This window comes from Gobius niger (genome assembly GCF_951799975.1).
Source record: "Gobius niger genome assembly, chromosome: 8".
Classification (NCBI taxonomy): Eukaryota; Metazoa; Chordata; class Actinopteri; order Gobiiformes; family Gobiidae; genus Gobius; species Gobius niger.
The window spans coordinates 10,864,820-10,884,343 of NC_136859.1; the positions used below are offsets into that span (position 1 = coordinate 10,864,820).

Sequence of the window (19,524 nt, forward strand, 5' to 3'; positions counted from 1 at the left end):
TTGAAAAAGTATCGATACTTGGTATTGCAGCACAAAGTATTGCGATCCAAATCCGATCTGATATTTTGTTCCGGCCCTACTGTATACCCTCAAGTACAGTTACCTAAATAAGTACTCAGTTACTTACTCCCCAACACTGGCTGCCACCTCAAATTTGAACACAATTTGTTATTACGATTTTATATTTTACATTCATGGGGGCTTCTCGTTATGAGAAACCTACTAGAGAAATATAAAAGAGCAAACTTCTGATGAAACCGGTCGATGTTTACTGTCTTATAAAATGGGCATAGCGGTCTGAGTCACGGTGCAAAAGCTTCACAGTGATATTATTCCGTTTACATTCACCGTGTACTATAAGCACATTTCACAACTACAGCGTATTTTTTTATGAGCGTAGATGTATCCAAAGTGGTAAAAACTTAAATTTCCACGTATGTCTGTTCATATTCAAAACAACGCCACCATTGTCCAATAGAAGGAGGTTTTACGCGTGAGGAGGGCGTGTACATAAACCACATGGCCAATCAGATGATCAGGATGAAATGTCGGGTTATTTGACCAAAAATGTAAGAAAACTGTGCGAACCTGTCAATCCGTGGAGTTTCTGATTTAGAAGCAACAAATTGAGACTCAAGTTTGCAGAGAATAGACCTGGCCTGACCGTGCGTAAAAGTGAACGGACTGTTAACGCAAGTCAATGACAACCTCAGGCACTGTTTGTTCATCGGTTCAAAGATGACGCTCTAGGCTTGACTATTACGCATTTCTATCGTAACCTTTTGACAAAGCGTGTATTTTTTACGCGCAGTGTTTGAAAGCAGCGTGACATTCGCCTCCACTTCCTCAAAAAGTCGGGGCGTACCAACGTTAAACCAATGAAACTCTGCGGGAGGAGGGCCCACGTGGCTCGGCGTATAAATACCCTCGAGCCGCCGTCTGCGACTGCTCTCTCGCCCCAGTCACGAAGGACCCTGGTGGTAGACTTTGAAGGTTACGGTTATTTCTCTGCAAATACGCACGCAAACGCCGCAATCATGAGCAGGAAATTCTTTGTCGGTGGAAACTGGAAGATGAACGGCGACAAGAAGAGCCTCGGGGAGCTCATTCAGACCATGAACGGAGCTAAAGTGGACCCCAATGTCGGTACGTGGATTTTTTTTAGCACCCGCTTTGCCCAGCCGTCTCACAATTAAAGACTTTTACGTAAGCGCGCCGTTGTGTTATGAATGTGCCACCCGTGCTTTACAACAGGAACGCACGACGAGTCCTTAGATCCAGTGGTTTATTGTTTGTAAAAGCACATTTAGTCCTTATTTCCACTTGGTTCAGTCCTCTCTGGTGGCCATTCATTGAATAAATCAATAAGCGCTCTAGTATTACGCGCTCCATAATAGTTTTCTCTCGTCAAAATTGCTCCCAGTTATGGCTTCCACATCCTCATCTGCACCAGAAATGATCCAGCGCGTTGTTGTTCAATGCTCAACTGGTAGACAAGCCTGGCTCATGTCGTTGCATTGGGCAGTGGGCGTGCGTTCATAGCGGCACGTAGGCCTCCTCCAGGGCTGCAGACGGGCAGGAGCGAGACGCCGAGCCTTCTCTGTGCAGCCCGGCGCATTCACGGACCTCTGTTATCAATGATGCAGCTGTCCATTGTCCTCTACATACAGATATACCGTGGTCTTTTTTTTTACAAATTGATCTTATCTGCAAAAACATGTGATCTTGATTGTGATAAATATGTTAAAATAGGTGCAATGTTTGCTCCACCCTTCTAGGCAAGCCTGAATATTAAATCTTTATCAAATACTATGTTGGAGGGAAAGCTATCAACAGTTTTTCAGTTTACAGTTTTTATGCCTCTTATGTCCTGTTGCTGATGGTGGTTATGCAACACTTGCACATCACAGCACTGCCCACATTCTCCCCTATTTGTTGCTTTTTCTTTTCTCAATTATAATTATTGACTGAATTACCAAAAAGTAAATCCACATACAAAGATCACAAAAGATCTTGATCTCAAACTGAGAGGATCTTGTTCCCATTCAAATCTAATAGCCTGTTTTACACTGTATCTTTGCTGCTCCATGTTAGCCACAGTGTTGCTCTTAACACAGAAGCTACTATATTTTTACAGTTTTGTGCTGTATTGATTTCTGTGTTTTGAACAGTTCAGTCCTTTTTTTTTTTATCGACCTTCTATTGACCCCCGGACTGGCCTCTTCAGTATGCAGCCCTGTCTGACATTTGCCAGATGAACTTAGACCTTTAACTCCGACTGAAATGACCTTCACTAAACCCAACAAACAGTTTTATATAGACCAGGGTCCGGTCACAAGATATAGATATTGTTACATTTCGAGAGCTTAACATTTGCACTCGCAAGTCCCAACTTGTAATCGATGCAGTGGTTCTGAAGCTTTTATAATGACTTAACATGAAAGTATTTGAAATCCAGAGTACCACCGTGATACAGCAAATCAAAATTTACTGTTTGAATGTTTGGAAATGGCTTATTGCAAATGAAATTCTGCAGTTATTTTAGGTAATAATATGGTCTAACCCTGTTTTATTAGAGAAGCAGCTTAAACTAAAGAATAACGTGCATATAAATGTTAAAGTGTACGGTCAATTTTATGTATTAAGCTCACTAACCATGTAGTTTGTCAGTCCACTTTATTTATGTACCACATTTAAACAACATTATTTTGTGCTACACATAAGATGAAAAAAACAAATGCAGTCCTTGGCTCCATCACTAAATAAGTATTTCAAACAAACGGATTAAAAACAAGAAATGGAACAGAAAAAATAGAAATAAACACACACTAAATTGGGGAGACTAAATGTGACCTAAAATTAAACCCAAGTTGGCCTAAATCATGACTTGAATGAACATAAACCAGGACACATCTCTACTTTTATGCAGAAATAAAACTGTATCAAATGAAATGAGGCCATAGATGCAAAAGGCCCATGCACAGAGCCACCAAATAACCCATTATATTGATTTAAATGGTTGCCTATTCATTTTTCCTTTTAGGTCTGTCCAGTGTAGTGCTGCTGTGCAAATGAATGGTTTGTTTTGCCTTCCAGAGGTGGTGTGCGGCGCTCCTTCAATCTACCTGGACTTTGTGAGGTCCAAGCTCGATGCCAAATTCGGTGTCGCTGCCCAGAACTGCTACAAGGTCCCCAAGGGCGCCTTCACTGGGGAGATCAGGTAAGAGGGTTGTTTGTTAGTCAGCTTGGGGATGATATGGGGGGAAAAAAAGCAATCTTCACACGGCCCTTCATGCTTTTATTCACAGCCCTGCTATGATCAAGGACTGTGGAGTGAACTGGGTGATCCTGGGACATTCTGAGAGACGCCACGTTTTTGGGGAGAGTGATGAGGTAAATGGAGCTTACTTTTGTGATTACGGTCGTCTCAAAGGCGATTGAAGAGACTAATTGTCATTGTGCTGTGTAGCTGATTGGACAGAAGACTGCCCATGCTCTGGAGAACGGACTGGGTGTGATCGCCTGCATCGGTGAGAAGCTGGACGAGAGGGAGGCAGGCATCACCGAGAAGGTTGTGTTCGCTCAGACCAAATTCATTGTAGGTGTGTACAACCTTTTCACTCCATTGTGACCCCTGTTTAAACCTGTGGAGAAATCCTCATGCTTGTGCAATACCCATTCACGTCTTATCACCTTTCTACAGACAATGTGAAGGACTGGAGCAAAGTAGTGCTTGCTTATGAGCCTGTGTGGGCCATTGGCACCGGCAAGACTGCCTCCCCCCAGCAGGTAAACATTACAAATAAAGTATTTTAGTTGTTGCAATATGTTCTCCCAGAGTTAAAGCTGTACTGTGCTTAATATTTTAGGCTCAGGAAGTCCATGAGAAACTGAGGGAATGGCTGAAGACCAATGTCTCCGAGGCAGTGGCCAGCTCCGTGAGGATCATCTATGGAGGTCAGTGTCTTTAACCGTTACATCTTTTCACCCGCTGTTTTTTCTTAACATTCTTCTTTTTCCTCTGTAGGCTCTGTGACTGGAGGGACCTGCAAAGAGCTTGGTTCACAAAAAGACGTGGACGGTTTCCTCGTAGGCGGAGCTTCTCTGAAGCCAGAGATCATTGAGATCATCAATGCTAAAGTGTAAAATGTGCACAACGGTTAACAATGGTGTTGAATGATTGGATCGGTTTAGGTAGTTCATCCATATTTGCAGCACTTGGTCCTTCTTCCCTTTTTTATTAAGACATTTGTGCAATGTTGTCATTCCCTGCTTTACCTGTACTTTGCTCTTTTTGTTTAAAAGGGACAGATTGGCACATCTAACTGCACTGATAGTTGAGTCCACTGAGGTGTAATCAGTCTGTGTGCTACTAACTTCACAGCAAGTGCTACAGCTGTAAAAACAGCTTTTCACTTTAAATGGACCAGCAGTCCACAACTTTACTTGAACAAGTCTACAGAGTATTGTGTAAACGCTGTCCGAGCAACGTCAATCAGATTTATTTGTCTTTTTACTGTGTCTCTATCATTATAATGTTCTGTGGCCTCATCCCTGTAGACGGCAGTGACCCAGTCTTTGGCTCTTCAGAGGGAGATGTACTTCATATGTTGCATACATGTGTAGTTTTATTTGTCATGACCAAAGGCTCATCTGAAACATTATAATAAACTGAGACTTTGCCAGTGCTTCAGTGTGTTCTTATTCCAAAACAGAAATCCTTTTCTTCTATTTTTAGTTCGAAGGGATCTTATTACAGACAGCACTATGCCGGAGCTCATCCATTTTTACCCTGGCCTTGAGCCAGTATTGTCACAAGACAAAAAAGAAAGTCTGGAATGCAAAAAAAGATCACTACACAAATTTAAGTTTGAAACTGTCGATATGAACTAACTGACCTTCTTTATTTCTGTCACTGAACACATAACTTACAAAGATGCACTAAAACAAAACGAACCCTCCATTTATTTCCTTATCATTTTTAGTCCTATGTAATTTCAAACATTTTCTCAGTTTGTCCAGCAGAGGGGGGTGTTGCTACGTAATCTGCACGTATTCAAGCGTGACGTTCACTGACAAGGTTGTCACGTCGCTTCCATGGTTACAACATTTTTGCTGTTCAGCGGCACTTGAAACACGAGCGTGAACGAAAACGCGCTGGTTCTGGTTTGTTGTTGAAATGTAATTATCTTCCTGATTTAAGCCCGAGCCCGTGACAGTTTTATTAATCTATTAGTAGAAACTGCAAATGGACCAGCCTGCGCTCACCACCAGCAGTGAACAGGTGAGTGTCTTGAAGCAGTGGGACTATGGAGAGCGCAGATCGGCAGCCACATTGAGCTTACAAAAGCAGTTTAGCAAAGGGAATGATTAATACATGATTTTTTTTAAAGCAACTTGTTATAGTGTCGATTTAATCTTGGTAATTAACTGAACCAACGATTGATCTCATGACTGGCTGGCGCTCTTGAATGAAAACTAGTGTGAAGTATTTAGCCCTCGTGTGTGTGTGCTTCAGTCTCAGGGTGAAGATGAGCTCAGTGGAGGACACTCATTCACGAGAGACTCTCCTGCAGGTGCTTGACAAAGTAAACCACTTCTCTTTGAGTGCACAATGCACTGTTACAGCACATTTTGTAATTGCATGAAATCAACAATGAAAAGAAGCACACTGTGGCATGATAACTTACATCAGGCCCTTTATGTAAACCGAGATAGACGTTAGGGCTGCTCGATTATTGAAAAAATAATAATCACGATTATTTTTGTCATAATTGAAATCACGATTATTCAAACGATTATTTGTTGCCTTTAAAAAAATCCATCAAAAAAAGTGACAGAAATCCATCAAAAAAGTGACAAAAATCCATCAAAAAAGTGACAGAAATCCATCAAAAAAGTGACAAAAATCCAGCAAAAAAAGTGACAGAAATCCATCAAAAAAGTGACAAAAATCCAGCAAAAAAGTGACAAAAATCCAGCAAAAAAGTGACAAAAATCCAGCAAAAAAAATGACAAAAAACCATCAAAAAAATTACAAAAATCCAGCAGAAAAAAGACAAAAATCCAGCAAAAATAGTGACAAAAATCCATTAAAAAAAGACAAAAATCCAGCAGAAAAAGACAAAAATCCATCAAAAAAGTGACAAAAATCCAAAAATTAAAAATGTGAAAAAGAAATGTTTAAAAAAAAATTGAAAAAAAAAAAAATTGAAAGAAAAAATTATAATCGATTTTTTGCGATTATGCTAATTTTATAATCGTTTACTGTTGTAATCGAAATCGTAATCGAATTTCGATTAATTGCACAGCCCTAATAGACGTCAAGGGAGGAAGATTTTTTTTTTTTTTAATGATTATTTGCTTGTCTCGACCACCATGATATGTTTCAGTATCTATCTCAAATGGTGGAAAAAGTAGAACATAAAACTAACCGCAGACTTTACAAGCCATAAATCTCACTTCTATTTGATAAAAAACCCTTTTGTGCTCAGGTTGAAGGCTGTTGGAAGTGCTAAGAATACCCCCCACTGTGATGTCACCAGGCTCGTCCTACAGGAGGATCCTTACATTATATTGACACACTTTCCCAAGGTGACTTTTAATGACTTGCTCCCTACACACACCCAGGTTCATCTTGTATATAGCACACCGTTCACATGGCTCACACAATAATGGGGCTCACACATTGGTTTTCACTTCTGCTGGCCAGGTTAAATTTCCAGGCCAAGTGGTGTTTTACTGTGGGCAGAGTTTCCGCGTTCTGATCTGGGTGCTCTGGTTTCCACTACACATAGACCGTTAACCTCAGCGTGCCTCGGATTTGTAACTTCGCCCATCCTACAAGAGCTAAACCATTTCGTGCTGTTATTTGTACGCTCATCCTCTGTATCCCACTGCAGTTAGAGTCCCCTCTGAGGCCAGGATTCCCCAGTGAATGGTTAGCGCTGTTGCGTCTCATCAAGAGGGTCCTGGGTTCATTTCCCAGACCAGATGGGGCCTGTGTGGAGCTTGCATTTTCTCCTCGTGTCTGGGTGGGTTTCTTCGGGGTACGTCCCCCTGTCGCACCAATACATGCATTATATCCTCACCTGACCATGAGGCCGAGATCTGGAGACGTACCCGGGCGCTGCTCTGCAATCGCCCATTGCTTCTGACAAAATTACAGGTTGGAAATATGAGTCAAATGCATGACAAGTGTCCCTACAAGGACAATAAAGCGAAATACAAAAAGTCCAGTTTGTTTTAAAGAGCAATACTAATTTATGTACAGTGTCTGACCAAAAAAAAGGAGTCACCTGGAGTTTTTGATCTGGGCTTGCTGCAGTTGGTCAGGTCTAGCTTCAGCAACACATATGTGCCCAGACAATGAGATCAGCTGAACATCCTGAATGACCTGGTTCAATGGATTTCTTCTTCCTAGATGGCACAGGCATATTCCAAGATGAAATGCCAGGATTCATGGGGCTCACATTGTGAAAGGGAAAACATCAGGGAAAACATCAGTTTCACACATGGATTGGCCAGATCTTAACCCCTGTCAGAATCTTTGGAAAGTGCTGGAGAAGGCTTTGAGCAGTGGTCACGCTTTCCAATCATCAATACAAGATCTTGGTGAAAAATCCATGCAACACAGCTACTTTTGACATTGCAGAAGCTTATTGAAACAACGCCACTGCAAATGTGAGCTGTTATAAAAAGCTAAAGGCGCTCCAACAAAAATGTTATGGCTATGGTATATCTTTACAATACTGTCCATTAATTTTATGCTCACTTAAATATTCTCTCTTTACAATAGGGCTGCTCTTGATTGACGAAAAATGTTGGCCATTTTATCCGCCTCTCCCTCATGGTTTGGTGCAATTTGCAAGAGTCCTGAGTCCGCTGCAGTGTCCGTGAATCCCTCTCTCACTGCTCCTCTGGCCTCTCTCTGCTTATTTCTATTTTTTTTTTCTCTCTCGTCTTCTCATTTTTTACTGTGTACTATGGAATGCTGGCTCTACAGGGTGGCTGCTGTTCGCTGGAGCAACTCAACTCCCATGTCTCGCACTCATCCCATGTGTCTCCTATTAGCTACACTCGCCGAGAGAGGGAGAGAGAAAGCAAGAAAGAGGAGTGACAGAAAGAGAAAAGCAGGGGCGCGAGGGGGGAGGGGGAGGAGAGAGAGGAATTTGATATGCTTTGTGCATGAGTGACTTGTATAAAACAAAGCCACACCACTGAATTTACACACAAAACCAAAGACAGCATGTGCATAAAATCAACAAAACACCGTATAGCAAAAGAGATTATAATTTATTTCCAGATTTTTTTGCCTTGAATTGCATCTTCTGGTTTCACAAGGTAAGTGGAAAATAAAAACCGACTGCCATACCATAAAATGTAAAAAAATAATACAAATAATATGTACTGTATATAGAATTTTATCATTATCAACAAACAGACAACATTAATAATAACAATACCATTGCAAAACATAACACTAAAATTGCTGGTCTCATGCATAATTATGGAACACCCTCAAATACAAAAGAGGGGCGGAAATTACCAAAAAACAGAACTGAAAATGTCACCAGTCCAGAATAAGCGCCTATAGCAACATGCGAAGACATAAAAGAGACTCTGGTACACATTCCTTCCGGCATCAATTATTTTACATGAACTGTACATGACTATTGCCTTCCCTCTTATCGCATAGTGCACAATACAAAACAGGACACAGGGAAGCGCTTGAGTCTTCAAAGTGGTGCTGTTCAGAGCGACTTTGTGCAACATATTTTCACATTGAGTTCCATTTATGTGAATCCTTCGAAAAGTTCCTGCTTGCTTCAGTGCATCAATCTTTAAGTCCAAAGTCTACGTTTGGTCGCCGTCCATTTTAGTGCTTTGTTGTGTTCTTTCTCTCGAACATTCTTCATACTGCTCTTCGTATCACCCTCCCTCACAGGGTCTTGTCGCTTTCTTTCTTCAGGTGACTAAAACACAAAGTTTTTTATTCAGTATAGCTTTGTGTTAGGTACAAAAAGTCATAAAGTGAATACAAATCATCCAAATAAGTAAATGCATAAATGAGCTAAATGTAACCCCATGCTCCAAATGACCATGGCGTGTAGAGTACACACAGTTTATGCGTGAAAGTACCTGTAGTACTCATCCTGAGTGAGGGAGTGGTGGTGGTGGATCCACTGCTGCTCCAAGGCCATTCTCTGGATCTGCAGCTCTGCGCTCTGGGCCTGCTGCATGGCCTGCAGCTGGTGGGCCGCGGACATGGGCCCTGAGAGGGAGGACGACTGGGGCAGCTCACGGAAAGGAGCGCCTGGGAACAAGTGAAGGAAGAAAGAACAGAAAATTGTAATCAGCAGTGTCAAATATCTCCTCTGTGTTTGAATACTTGGATAAGGAAATAAAACTGAGTACATGGACGAGGAGCCTTCTCCTCACCAAACAGCTGTTGGCGGAGCACCTCGCTGTCAGTGAGGGGGTGTGCCAGGATCGGGGTGCCAAGACTCGCTCCGGGGTAAGGAAGGCGCGCCAGTGGAGACCCCGACGCCAACGGGTCCATCAGGGGGTGAACCCCGCCCGCCGCTAGATGCCAGTGATGTAATAGAAAACACAGGACATATTCAATAGGGATCAAAGTCGTGACCAAGTTTTTGGGTACAAGATACAAGATTTACATGCACAACATGGACACGTGTTTTGTAGCATTGTCAATAGAGTTGTACCTGTGTCTTGCTGATGCAGGTGCAGGTGAGAGTGGATGTGTGAATGCTGGTGGTGATGAGGCGTCACGTTGAGCATCTGAAGTCGTCCGAGGTTTTCTCCTGTTCCTCCTCCAGTGCTCCCTGCTGCCCCTGCACTGCCTCCGCTGCCTCCACGCTCTCTCTCGCGCTCTCTCTCTCGATCTCTCTCCCGATCTCTCTCCCGATCTCTGTCCCGATCTCTGTCCCGCTCTCTGTCCCGCTCTCTGTCCCGCTCTCTGTCCCGCTCTCTATCCCGCTCTCTTTCCCGCTCTCGCTCATTGAAAGCTGGGGCTCTGTCTCTCTCCCGCTCTCTGTCCCCACTCCTCTCTCGCTCATAAGACCCAGGGGAGCGGCTGGGCGTAGGGTAGTTCTCAGGGGGTGCGGCAGGGGCGGGGGCAGGAGGCAGGTGAGTTGGTACTGAGCTGGGGAAAGAAGTGTGTGGGGCAGTTTGATGAAGGGAGGAGGCTCCAGAGGTTGGAGGAACAGGTGCTGGAGGGGCAGCAGGAGGAGCTGTGGGGCCCGATGGAGCAGGGGGGGCAGCTGGGGCAGAGGCTGGGTGTGAGGGCAGTGAGGGGGGCAGAAGAGACGTAGGAGCAGGGGTGGAAAGGGGCTGAGGGGCTGGGGCGGTAGGAGGTCGAGTTACCGGAGCCATGGGTGGATTCTGGAGATGTGGCGGAGCAGGGGGGCCAGGAGGGGGAGGTGTGCCATAGATGGACACCTCAGGTCCTGCAGAACCCGGTCCGAGCAGCAGGGGGTGTGTATGAGCACTGGCATGAGCATGAGCATGTGAGTGAGAGTGAGCGTGAGCCATAGCCAGGGCAGCCGAATCAGACATAGAGCCTGGCGGGTAAACTCGATCATCGCTCTTAAACTCAAAGCCTGGCTTTAATCGATCTCGATGTGTGGGTACACCATGAGGGAAGCCAACTCCCCCTAAACCTGCACCACCCATACCCCCAGGTACATGCCCTCCTGGCATCCCTGGGTGACCCATAGCCGGACCCCCTTCAAGGCCACCACCGTACAAGAAGCCCAAAATGGCTGCAGCAGTGGCTGCGTCTGTGGGGAGGTGGTGCGGATGGGCGAGGGCATGGTTCTGAAACTGAGGAAGGAAGAAGGAGGGGTGAACGTGGGGGTGTCCATGGTGGACCTGCGGGTGATGCGCCGGAGCACGGCTCATTCCAAGTGGAGACATGGCATGGGGCCGAGCGTATTCACTCAGAGTCCTCAATGCCGGCGTGTCAGGACCAAGATACGGTCCTCCTAAACCTATCCCGAGACTGCCCTGTGGGCCTCCCACTACAGCTGAGGCTCCACCCATAGTAGGCAGCAGAAGGGAGTGTGGGATGGAGTGAGAAAGAGACGGGTGGAGCGGGTGTGTTGGAGGCAGGTGGGCGTGTGGGTGAGATGGGTGGTGGTGGTGGTGGTGCTGGTGGTGAGGAGGTTGGTGAGGGTTCACTGAAGAGGCAGTGGAACAGGACGGGTCCAGAATGATGGAGGATGACGAGGGGAAGAAGAGAGAGGAGCCTCCTCGACCCGCTCCAGGGGCACTCACTTCCTTCTGCTGGGGAGAGGAATAAGAGAGTAAATTCACTCCATAGTGACATGAGACTTGAAATCAGACTTATTCTTTGTTTTACGTTATTGGTTCTATAGTATTATGATACCATATGAGACGTGTGTGTCATTCATTCATGTGCTCACCTGCAGATGCCGATCCAGTTCGCGTTCTCGCTCCCTCTCTCGTTCTCGCTCTTTCTCTCTCAGGTCTCTGGCTCGCTGCTCCACCTCTCGCCGTGCCCTTTCAATCATCTCATTCCGTTTCTTCCACAGCTTTGAGCCATCCAGTGGGACAAACAGAACATCACTACGAGCGCATGAGTTCCCACTGCCGCGGTCCAGGACCTTATGGAACCTGAAATTTAAATAGAAGTTAATATCCTGACTATTTAGACCAGACTTTGACAAATTATTAGCCCACAAGAGAAGTTGCTTGGCCTCAGTCGCTCAATAATACAACGACTTAAACAGCAAACTTAGATTAATAAGAAAATATGAATGAGCAAGGTGCCTAGGCACCAAAATTCAATAAACACATACAGTAATACACAGTTTGAGACAGCCCACCATGTCCTTACCTTGCAGACTGGCTGGCGTGGATGGGAATATCCACAGGTTTGGGCTCTGGAGAGGGACTCCTCAGCACGGGAGGTGGACTATCTCCCTCTTCCCTTTCCTCCATTGGCTCCTCTTTGATCACAGGTGTGGCAGACAAACCTGAATCTGTGTGTCCATCACCTGCATTGACTGTCGAGTTTGGTGCAGTAGTTGAAACACTGTTGGCAGAATTACTAAGAGGTGGAGGACCTTTTGAAACACTTTGAGGAGAAAGTGACTGGGGGTTGCTGCTGCTATTATTGGACGCTCCGGTGCTGATATTGCTGGTACCCACATTGCTGTTGCCATTTGGATGATAAGTCCCGGCGAATGGAGAGTGGCTGTTCAGCGCACCATGGAACGGGGCGGGTCTGCAGCCAGGTGAACAGCTGGAGGCCGGCAGCGACCCGGATGACGAGCCGGGGGGATATGAGGAGAATTGGTTGGTTGACGGGCTCGGCAAAGGGGAGAGGGGCGTGGGAGGTGTCTGCGCAGAGGACTGGTAATGCGTGGGGCGAGCGTTGGGCGGAGGCGGCTGGGAATGCGAGCTTTGTGGTAGGGGATAGGACGCATTCGGGGGATAATGCGCAGCGGAAGAGGGAGACAGTGCAGGAGGTTGGTTGGAGCTTCCGCGATTTTGGTACAAAGACGACTCCCTCTCTCTGTCTCTCGCCCCTGCTTGGTAGTGAGCATGAGGCGGGTGTTGGGTTCCCACCGGGTACTCTCTCCCTATATTCGGTGGACCACCTGACGGGCTTAGGTGGATGCCAGTGGATGCCCCAGCAGGAAAGTCCCTCTCCCTGTCCCTGTGAAAGTGTTCTGGTGCAGAGGGGGGCGTTTGTGTGGGGTCTACTGAAGGAGGGAAGTCTCGATTTGTCGAGCCTGGGGGATGTGGGGGCAGGGAAGAGTGGTTGCTGTTGCTTTGGGGAGATGCAGGTGGCTCGCGACTCAACATGGTATTGACAGGCATCCCATTTGTGGAATTAGCCTGATTATTTTGGCCATTATCTTTGACCTGACCCCCAAACTCTCCCCACCTCCCTCCCTCTTTGTCTCTGGGATGGCCCGCGCTTGCTCCGTTGGGACCATATTCTCTAGACTGGTTTTGGTTTTGTGGCGGACAGTCCCTTACACCCTCTCTATCTCTGTCCCTGTCCCGGTCTCGGTCTCGAAAAGCTGGACCAAAGTCTCTCCTGTCAGGCCCCAAGTTTGCTACATCCCTTCCCGAACTTTGGAACTCACGGTTCTGACCCACAGCCATACCACTTAAGTCCCTACCTCCACCTGCAGTGCTATTACCTGCACTGTTACTTGTGCTACTGTTGCCTATGGGGGCTGAAACTTGCTCCCCTCTGGCTGCCCGCTCCCTCTCCACTGCTGCCACCCTGTCCCGGTCTGCCCCTGTGTATCTGGGCATGTAGTCCCGGTGGTGATGGGGCAGATAGGAGGGGTGTGACGGACCGTGGCGGGACGAGGGAGGGTTGTAAACAGAGGGGAGCTGCTGCTGCTGCACTGGCGGCTGGTGCTGATGTTGGTGTTGATGATGGTTTCCCGGGTAACGGCCATATCCCCAACTCCCGTGGCAACCAGCAGGCGTGGCACCATGCCAGCTGGAGGCGCTGTAGTGATGAGGATGGGCCGTTTGCGTTTGGGGCTGCGGACTGCTTTGAGGCAAAAGAGAAGGAGGCGTGGACTGGGATTTCTCTAAGAGTTTGTCTTTTTCAGATTTTTCTCTCTCTATCTTTACTTCTGCAGACAGATTTTGCCCACTGACTTCCAGGGGCTTCAGGGCAGGTGGAGGAGGCAGCGGCGGGGGCAGAGAGTGGGAAATATTTGGACTGGTATGGGAGCCGTCTCCTCCGGACATTGTGGCCTTGGTCACGCTTTGAGGACTGGCTTTGGGATTCACCCTGTTGCCCCCATCGGCACCCGCAGAGCCACCGTATTCAACTTTACACACCAATTTGGAGTCCATGGAAAAATAAGATTTCCTCCCGCTGCTGCTGTCGTTAGATGAGTCCCCGGCTCCGCGCAGAGATGGTGAAGGGCCTGATGAGGAGCATGGGGTAGTTGGGGGCTTGAGGGAGGGAAAGTCCTCCCCTGTTGCATCAGATTCATGTTTTTCCCCATCCCTACATGCATCCTCTCTGTCTCTCAAATCTCTCAATGCCCTGCGCTCCTCTGCGGCCAACTTCCCGCTGGAACCTTCTTTGCCCTTTTCTCTGTCCGTGTCTTTTTGCTTTGGCGAATCAGGGCCATCCGAATCCGAGTCGAGGCTGCCTAGAGGAGAAGCAGACAAACTCGGAGATGACGAACGATTGTCTTGGTCAATGTCCCGCCCACTGCTCAAGCTGCTGCTGCTGTTGGCCAGGCTCCCCACAGCCGAACTCCTGCTGCCTTGCGATTGGCCATCCTCATTGTCGCTCTCGCGCGATTGGCTGGCAGCCGAAGTCGGAGGCGGAACAGTGGCAGGAGTTGAGCTGTCAGTCGAGAGTGTAGATGTTGGGGGGTTTGGAGTAGAGGCGGTCTCCTGAAAGAAAGAATTTTGAGAATTTTCAATCCAATCCACTTTATTTCTAAAGCACGTTTTATAAACCACAGTTTCCAAAGCACCGCACATAATTTATTTAAGCTCTGATTAAAGTAATTAATAGAAAAGCAGTGAAACGAATTAAGTTTTGATGAATAAATAAAGCAGTAGTTAACAGGTTAATAAGATGCAACACAAACCTGAACTTTCTGTCTTTTTGGAGGGGAGACAAGATCCTCCCCCTCACTCTCTGATGAATCATGCCCTTGTGATCTCCGACTGAAGCGATTTCCAGCCAATTCTTCCGCAGCACCTCTTTGCTAGAACAACACGAGACTCTTAATTCAGCTGTGACGCTTCAGAATGCCTAATAGGGCCTTGTCTGTTTTTAGAACAAAGCTACACTCACACAAACATGCAACATCACCATCAAACATGCAACTGTGATGATTTTAGCTTAGAGCGCACCAAAACACACAAGTGCACCGCAAAGGCATGTCTCTGGTGATCACATTACACATGCATCAAAAAAGGGTAGGGTTTAGATTGATTTTCTTTAATTTGTTTTTCTAAGAATACTTTTCAAACATCCTACTTCATGATATCATTTAGAAACAGTTAATGCTCAACTCGAGTTAAGTATGATTACATCTAAAAGTAACAAAAGCAGCGCTGTGTCTTCGGTGCACTATTAAATTATGCAACTGACTAAAAAATGCATTTATTGTAATTGTATTCTCAGCAAGCTTCAAATCCAGCTGTTTGCAGTTAAGAGTTTTTCCCTAAATTGAGCATCACTAGACAAAAGCTTTATGTTAAATGTTAGTATTTCCTCCACCTTGCCTTTAAAGTATTGGTGTTTCTAATGTTATATACTATACAACAATATTTTAAGTTAAGCTTGCTTGCATCAAATCATAAATTCGACTCAATGTCCATCCATCCATCCATTTTCTTCCGCTTTATCCGGGGCCGGGTTGCGGGGGCAGCAGTCTCAGCAGAGATGCCCAAACTCCCCGATCCACACACACCTCCTCCAGCTGCTCTGGGGGGACCCCGAGGCGACACCAGGCCAGCTCGGAGACATAGACCCACCAGCATGTCCTGGGTCTTCCACGAGGCCTTGTCCCAATGACTCAATGTCAAAACACTTATTGAGCACTTTATTGTATAGTACTGTTATATTATTTGGATGACTATTTTTCATTTATTACATGGGTTTGGGTACATTGAGGACGTTTCGTGGGTGTAGGCAGTTTTGGTTCCCTCCTCGTGGGAGGGGCTGGAGTCTTATTTAAAGACTGCCCTAGCTTTGGTGTAGTGTCATGTTGTGACCACAGGAGCTAAGAAGAAGCTTCTGCGGATAGATGTCGGTGATTTAAGCTTCACAACTATATACTCGAGTAATCTGTTCTAATGCAACAGTACTCTTGGATAAGCTACTGTATACTTTATTGTCCCCGTAGGGAAATTTCCTCTGCATTTAGCCCAACCTTTAAAGTCCCTGTAACAACCTCTTAAGAGCAGTGGGCGATCACAGTGCAAGCCTTGGTAGTCATGGTTATGGTGGAGGATTAGCCTTTACTGCATGTTTATTCAATTGTACCTGTGTAAAATATTAGACTACCACCATTTACCCTGACATCAGCACATACAGTATTTCACCTTAATATTGCTATACCTTCATATTTATGCAAACGTCTGGCACTGCTCGGCACCAGTACAGATTTATATGGACTTAAAGCAAATTGAAAAATCCCAAATGAAAAACGGCCAGGCGCTCACCGTTTGTCTGTCATTGCGTTCAGTTCGAGAGGGGCTTGTATGAGGGCGCCTCCCCCTTCTATCCTCACTGGCCCCACGCCTTCGCCCACTGCGCATGGGCGCCTGAAATGCCATGAGTAATAGTAAAAGTAAACAGGAGGACACTTCATCAACATGCAGGACAATAGGATTAAGAAAATAATTAATTCAACGCTTCATACCGATTCCTTGTGTGTTCTTGTTTTCATGATGTCTTCCTTACGCCATCCATTTTACCACATGGGCCATAATGAGCTGCTTGAATGGGGCGCTGATGTTGATGGGTTGAAGTTGCTACACCATGAGAGCTGAAAGAACATCGTAGAGTTAACGTGCTGAACATATGGGTGAGCCGTGGTTGCCATTTCGTTCCCTTAGAATTACTGTCATTTGAGATATTAAGGTTGAAAGTTTTGACCACCCATGTGATCCTTTTGCTCATAAAAACAAAAAATGCACCAACATCTACACAACTTTGATGTTATGTACAAACTGGATCCAGGAACAAGAAAATACAAATGACAAAAATGAGAGTTTTCCATTCTTGATTGATAACTAAATAGTATTATTTGTAATAACAAAATCCAATTATATATGGATAGCAGAATTTTAGTTTGAGAACAAAATATGGATAAGATACAATTACATACAAAACAATAAGAGGCAGTTATACCAATGTTTCCAAAGCTCAGAAGTGTAAGTGACGCAATATGCCGAAATAAAATGATTGTTTTCAGAATTATTTGAACAGCAAATAAATGTATTTGAAAAAGAGACTGCAATGTGAGTCTGAAAGGATCATTGTATGTCTGTTTAAAAGCTTTTACTGACAACAATCGTAATGTTGATTTATCTACAATTATAAAAACATCATGCATGATGAATGAGATGTTTTTTGTTCTCAAAACAATTATCCGGTTAGAAAGCAGAATGAGCCCAAAGCTCCATATTCCCACAGATTCAATGGCTAAAACCAGTTTGGAAATGAGCATAAAGTGACTTTAAACTTTAAGCTTTCAAATGTCAAACATTTTGTGAAACTAGCAGATGATTTTATTACCAAAATAATTGGTAGATGCAGCTCCGTGTCGCACTAAAATGTTAGGTATTGAGGGTGCAGTAAAAAGTAAGAAGCCTGGGCCAACATAAAGCACTGAGGCCCGTGATTGATCCCCAGGCCGCACTTTGTGCACTCCTGATATACAGTACAACTGAACGGTGTACAGTATATCTGAACACTGTGGACGTATAAGCCACTGCTGTGTTTGGGGGCGGTCAGCAGTTGACAGAAGACTAGCACATGTCTGAATGGCCCCTCCCTCCACTGCCACCTTCACCACAACAACCCAAACCCACTGACACTTGTGGTTAACCCCATGGCCTGGTTACAAGCCGGTGAATCACATGTTCTCATCCACCCAGCTCCATTAGGGAAATATGGCCCACAATGTCAACATTAATCCAGCTGCCTGTGCCTTTATTTGTATTACTTTGAAGTGACTGTAACTCCATTGGAAATGCATTCATTCATGTACTACCATGATGAAACATATGATGCATATTAAATGGGTTTATAACAACTGAACACCACTTGAAACAAGTCACACTGTACAGACTCCTGTATAGTCAATTGTTTTCTGCCTGGTTCATAAAACAGACATGCTCCTACTGTGGATGAAGCGGTGTGTTCAACACGAGGCTGTGCATTAATAATTAGTACATGCTGCAGTGACTGATTCACTAGTAAGAAGACTAGAAGAGATATAGTCTACCTCATTGTGCATACTTAATATGCACACAGATGAACCACATTTGCATGGATGTAATGACTATTTGAGGAGAGTTAATGACCTGACCACCACAAGGGAAGCAAAGGATACCAGTAGCCTGCATGGCTATCAGTTACAGGTGGTATCTTCAGTCCAGTCTTTGGAAATAAGGCTCATAAGACGCACGGCACCAGTATATGCTCATTCTCACGGCACATGTATTATCAACTAACTGAGCACTGCGTGTAATGCAAAACAGCATGCAGCAGATCTGCTTACATCACCAGCGAGGCCACTGCACCGAGGCTTTCTTCTTTTTTGCTGCGAATGTTATTGATACACATGCGGACTGTGCACCGACAGGCTGCCTCTGCACGACGGGAACGGCCCTCGGTGCCAGGGTCGTGCTCAGTCCCGCATATGCACGTCCGCCAACACAACAGCGTGCAGTTTCGAGACGCTGCACATCAGAGCAGAGAGGTAATAATGTATCGCGACTATCACCGGCCGTAGCAGACCTTTTCTTGCACAAATGAGCCATTTTGACATAAATTCCGCTAGATATTATCGCTGCAACAGCCCAACAGGATAAAAAATAAAGCACAAAGGCATTTTAATTAGAGTGCACCAAACCGGCCAGCAGGGACGGTGCCAAACACAGAGGACTATAAGCATCCATTTTCCTTTTCCTTACCTATAATATCCAGCGATGCGTGCTCCACTCTCACTGCCCCTGTCCTTTCTCTGTTTTGTCGTTTTATGTTGCACGTTGACACGCACACCTCAGAGCCCGGGCGTCTCTCCACGGAGGCTGGCGCAGGCTCATGTTGCAACGGTCTCCAATCATAACAATAATGCAGAAGAGAAGAGCCCCTTTCTACTCGTTGCAGTGGAACCAGGGGTGCCAAGTGAAGACTGTACAAATTGATGCGTATACCCTCGTCTCTTCCTCCCCACCCCCTTTCGCCCCTCTTTCTTTTTTTGCCCCGCTCCCTCTAGTACCCTGACTGCTCCCCCTATTCTCCCTCGAAGACGACTTGCACTTTTTTTTTTCCCTTCCCTCTTTACAGCTACCCCTCCACAGTCTTACAGTCACAATTTTTTGGCAAAGGGGTGAGTCGGAGAGAGGGATGCACGTTGGGTGAGAGAAAGGGAGAGAGGAAAGGGCGTGATTTGCATAAGGGGAGGGGGGGGGGACCGAGAGAGGGCCAAAACTCTGAAGAGGGAGGGTCTTTTTCCTCTGCTCCCCCTGGAGTCACCTTTACTGTATGGAGAAGGTCTATAGTCCGTGTCACACAGGCCTCGCATGTATATAGGCAAAGGACGGAGCAGAACCCACATTATAGGTATATGTTTTTAATGGATGCTGCAATAACAAAGAACTTCACATAAATACATGCGGTGTGTGTGAATCCAGCCTCATGGCTCCATAGAAGTCTCAGAGGTCCGGACCACACTAGCCTTGTTTTTCAAGAAGGTCTTTGTTTGTGAATGTGAGGGTAAAAGCAGGACAAGGACCTGA

At 45.7% G+C, this 19,524-nt stretch overlaps 2 protein-coding genes across 3 annotated transcripts; one reads left to right on the forward strand and one right to left on the reverse strand.

Moving 5' to 3' along the window:
- Positions 1-936: 936 nt before the first annotated feature.
- On the forward strand, positions 937-4,688 carry tpi1b (triosephosphate isomerase 1b). The gene is made up of 7 exons (XM_079561370.1): positions 937-1,146; positions 3,097-3,220; positions 3,309-3,393; positions 3,470-3,602; positions 3,704-3,789; positions 3,870-3,957; positions 4,028-4,688. Exons 1-7 carry the CDS (start codon positions 1,038-1,040, stop codon positions 4,144-4,146), a joined length of 744 nt encoding a protein of 247 aa, XP_079417496.1. The 5' UTR covers positions 937-1,037; the 3' UTR covers positions 4,147-4,688.
- Positions 4,689-8,317: 3,629 nt separating this feature from the next.
- Positions 8,318-19,123, reverse strand: atn1 (atrophin 1). 2 transcript variants are annotated; one of them, XM_079561285.1, is made up of 10 exons: positions 18,697-19,123; positions 16,416-16,541; positions 16,216-16,317; positions 14,631-14,750; positions 11,882-14,430; positions 11,448-11,658; positions 9,726-11,307; positions 9,442-9,585; positions 9,142-9,316; positions 8,318-8,975 (listed from the first exon to the last, which is right to left on the reverse strand). In XM_079561285.1, exons 2-10 carry the CDS (start codon positions 16,440-16,442, stop codon positions 8,942-8,944), a joined length of 4,944 nt encoding a protein of 1,647 aa, XP_079417411.1. In that variant the 5' UTR covers positions 16,443-16,541; positions 18,697-19,123; the 3' UTR covers positions 8,318-8,941. The 2 variants fall into 2 exon arrangements, with proteins under 2 accessions (XP_079417411.1, XP_079417410.1); XM_079561284.1 differs by having other exon boundaries at positions 8,319-8,975; positions 9,418-9,585; positions 18,697-19,122.
- Positions 19,124-19,524: the final 401 nt, after the last annotated feature.

Excerpts from the sequence above, each read along its gene's own strand:
- tpi1b (XM_079561370.1), top strand. The coding sequence starts at position 1,038 with ATGAGCAGGAAATTCTTTGTCGGTGGAAACTGGAAGATGAACGGCGAC. Across the intron at positions 3,221-3,308 it reads GCCTTCACTGGGGAGATCAG|CCCTGCTATGATCAAGGACT; the intron begins GTAAGAGGGTTG and ends TTTTATTCACAG. Across the intron at positions 3,603-3,703 it reads TCAGACCAAATTCATTGTAG|ACAATGTGAAGGACTGGAGC; the intron begins GTGTGTACAACC and ends ACCTTTCTACAG.
- atn1 (XM_079561284.1), bottom strand. The coding sequence starts at position 16,442 with ATGAAAACAAGAACACACAAGGAATCG. Across the intron at positions 14,431-14,630 it reads CAAAAAGACAGAAAGTTCAG|GAGACCGCCTCTACTCCAAA; the intron begins GTTTGTGTTGCA and ends TCTTTCTTTCAG. Across the intron at positions 8,976-9,141 it reads ACTCAGGATGAGTACTACAG|TCACCTGAAGAAAGAAAGCG; the intron begins GTACTTTCACGC and ends TTTGTGTTTTAG.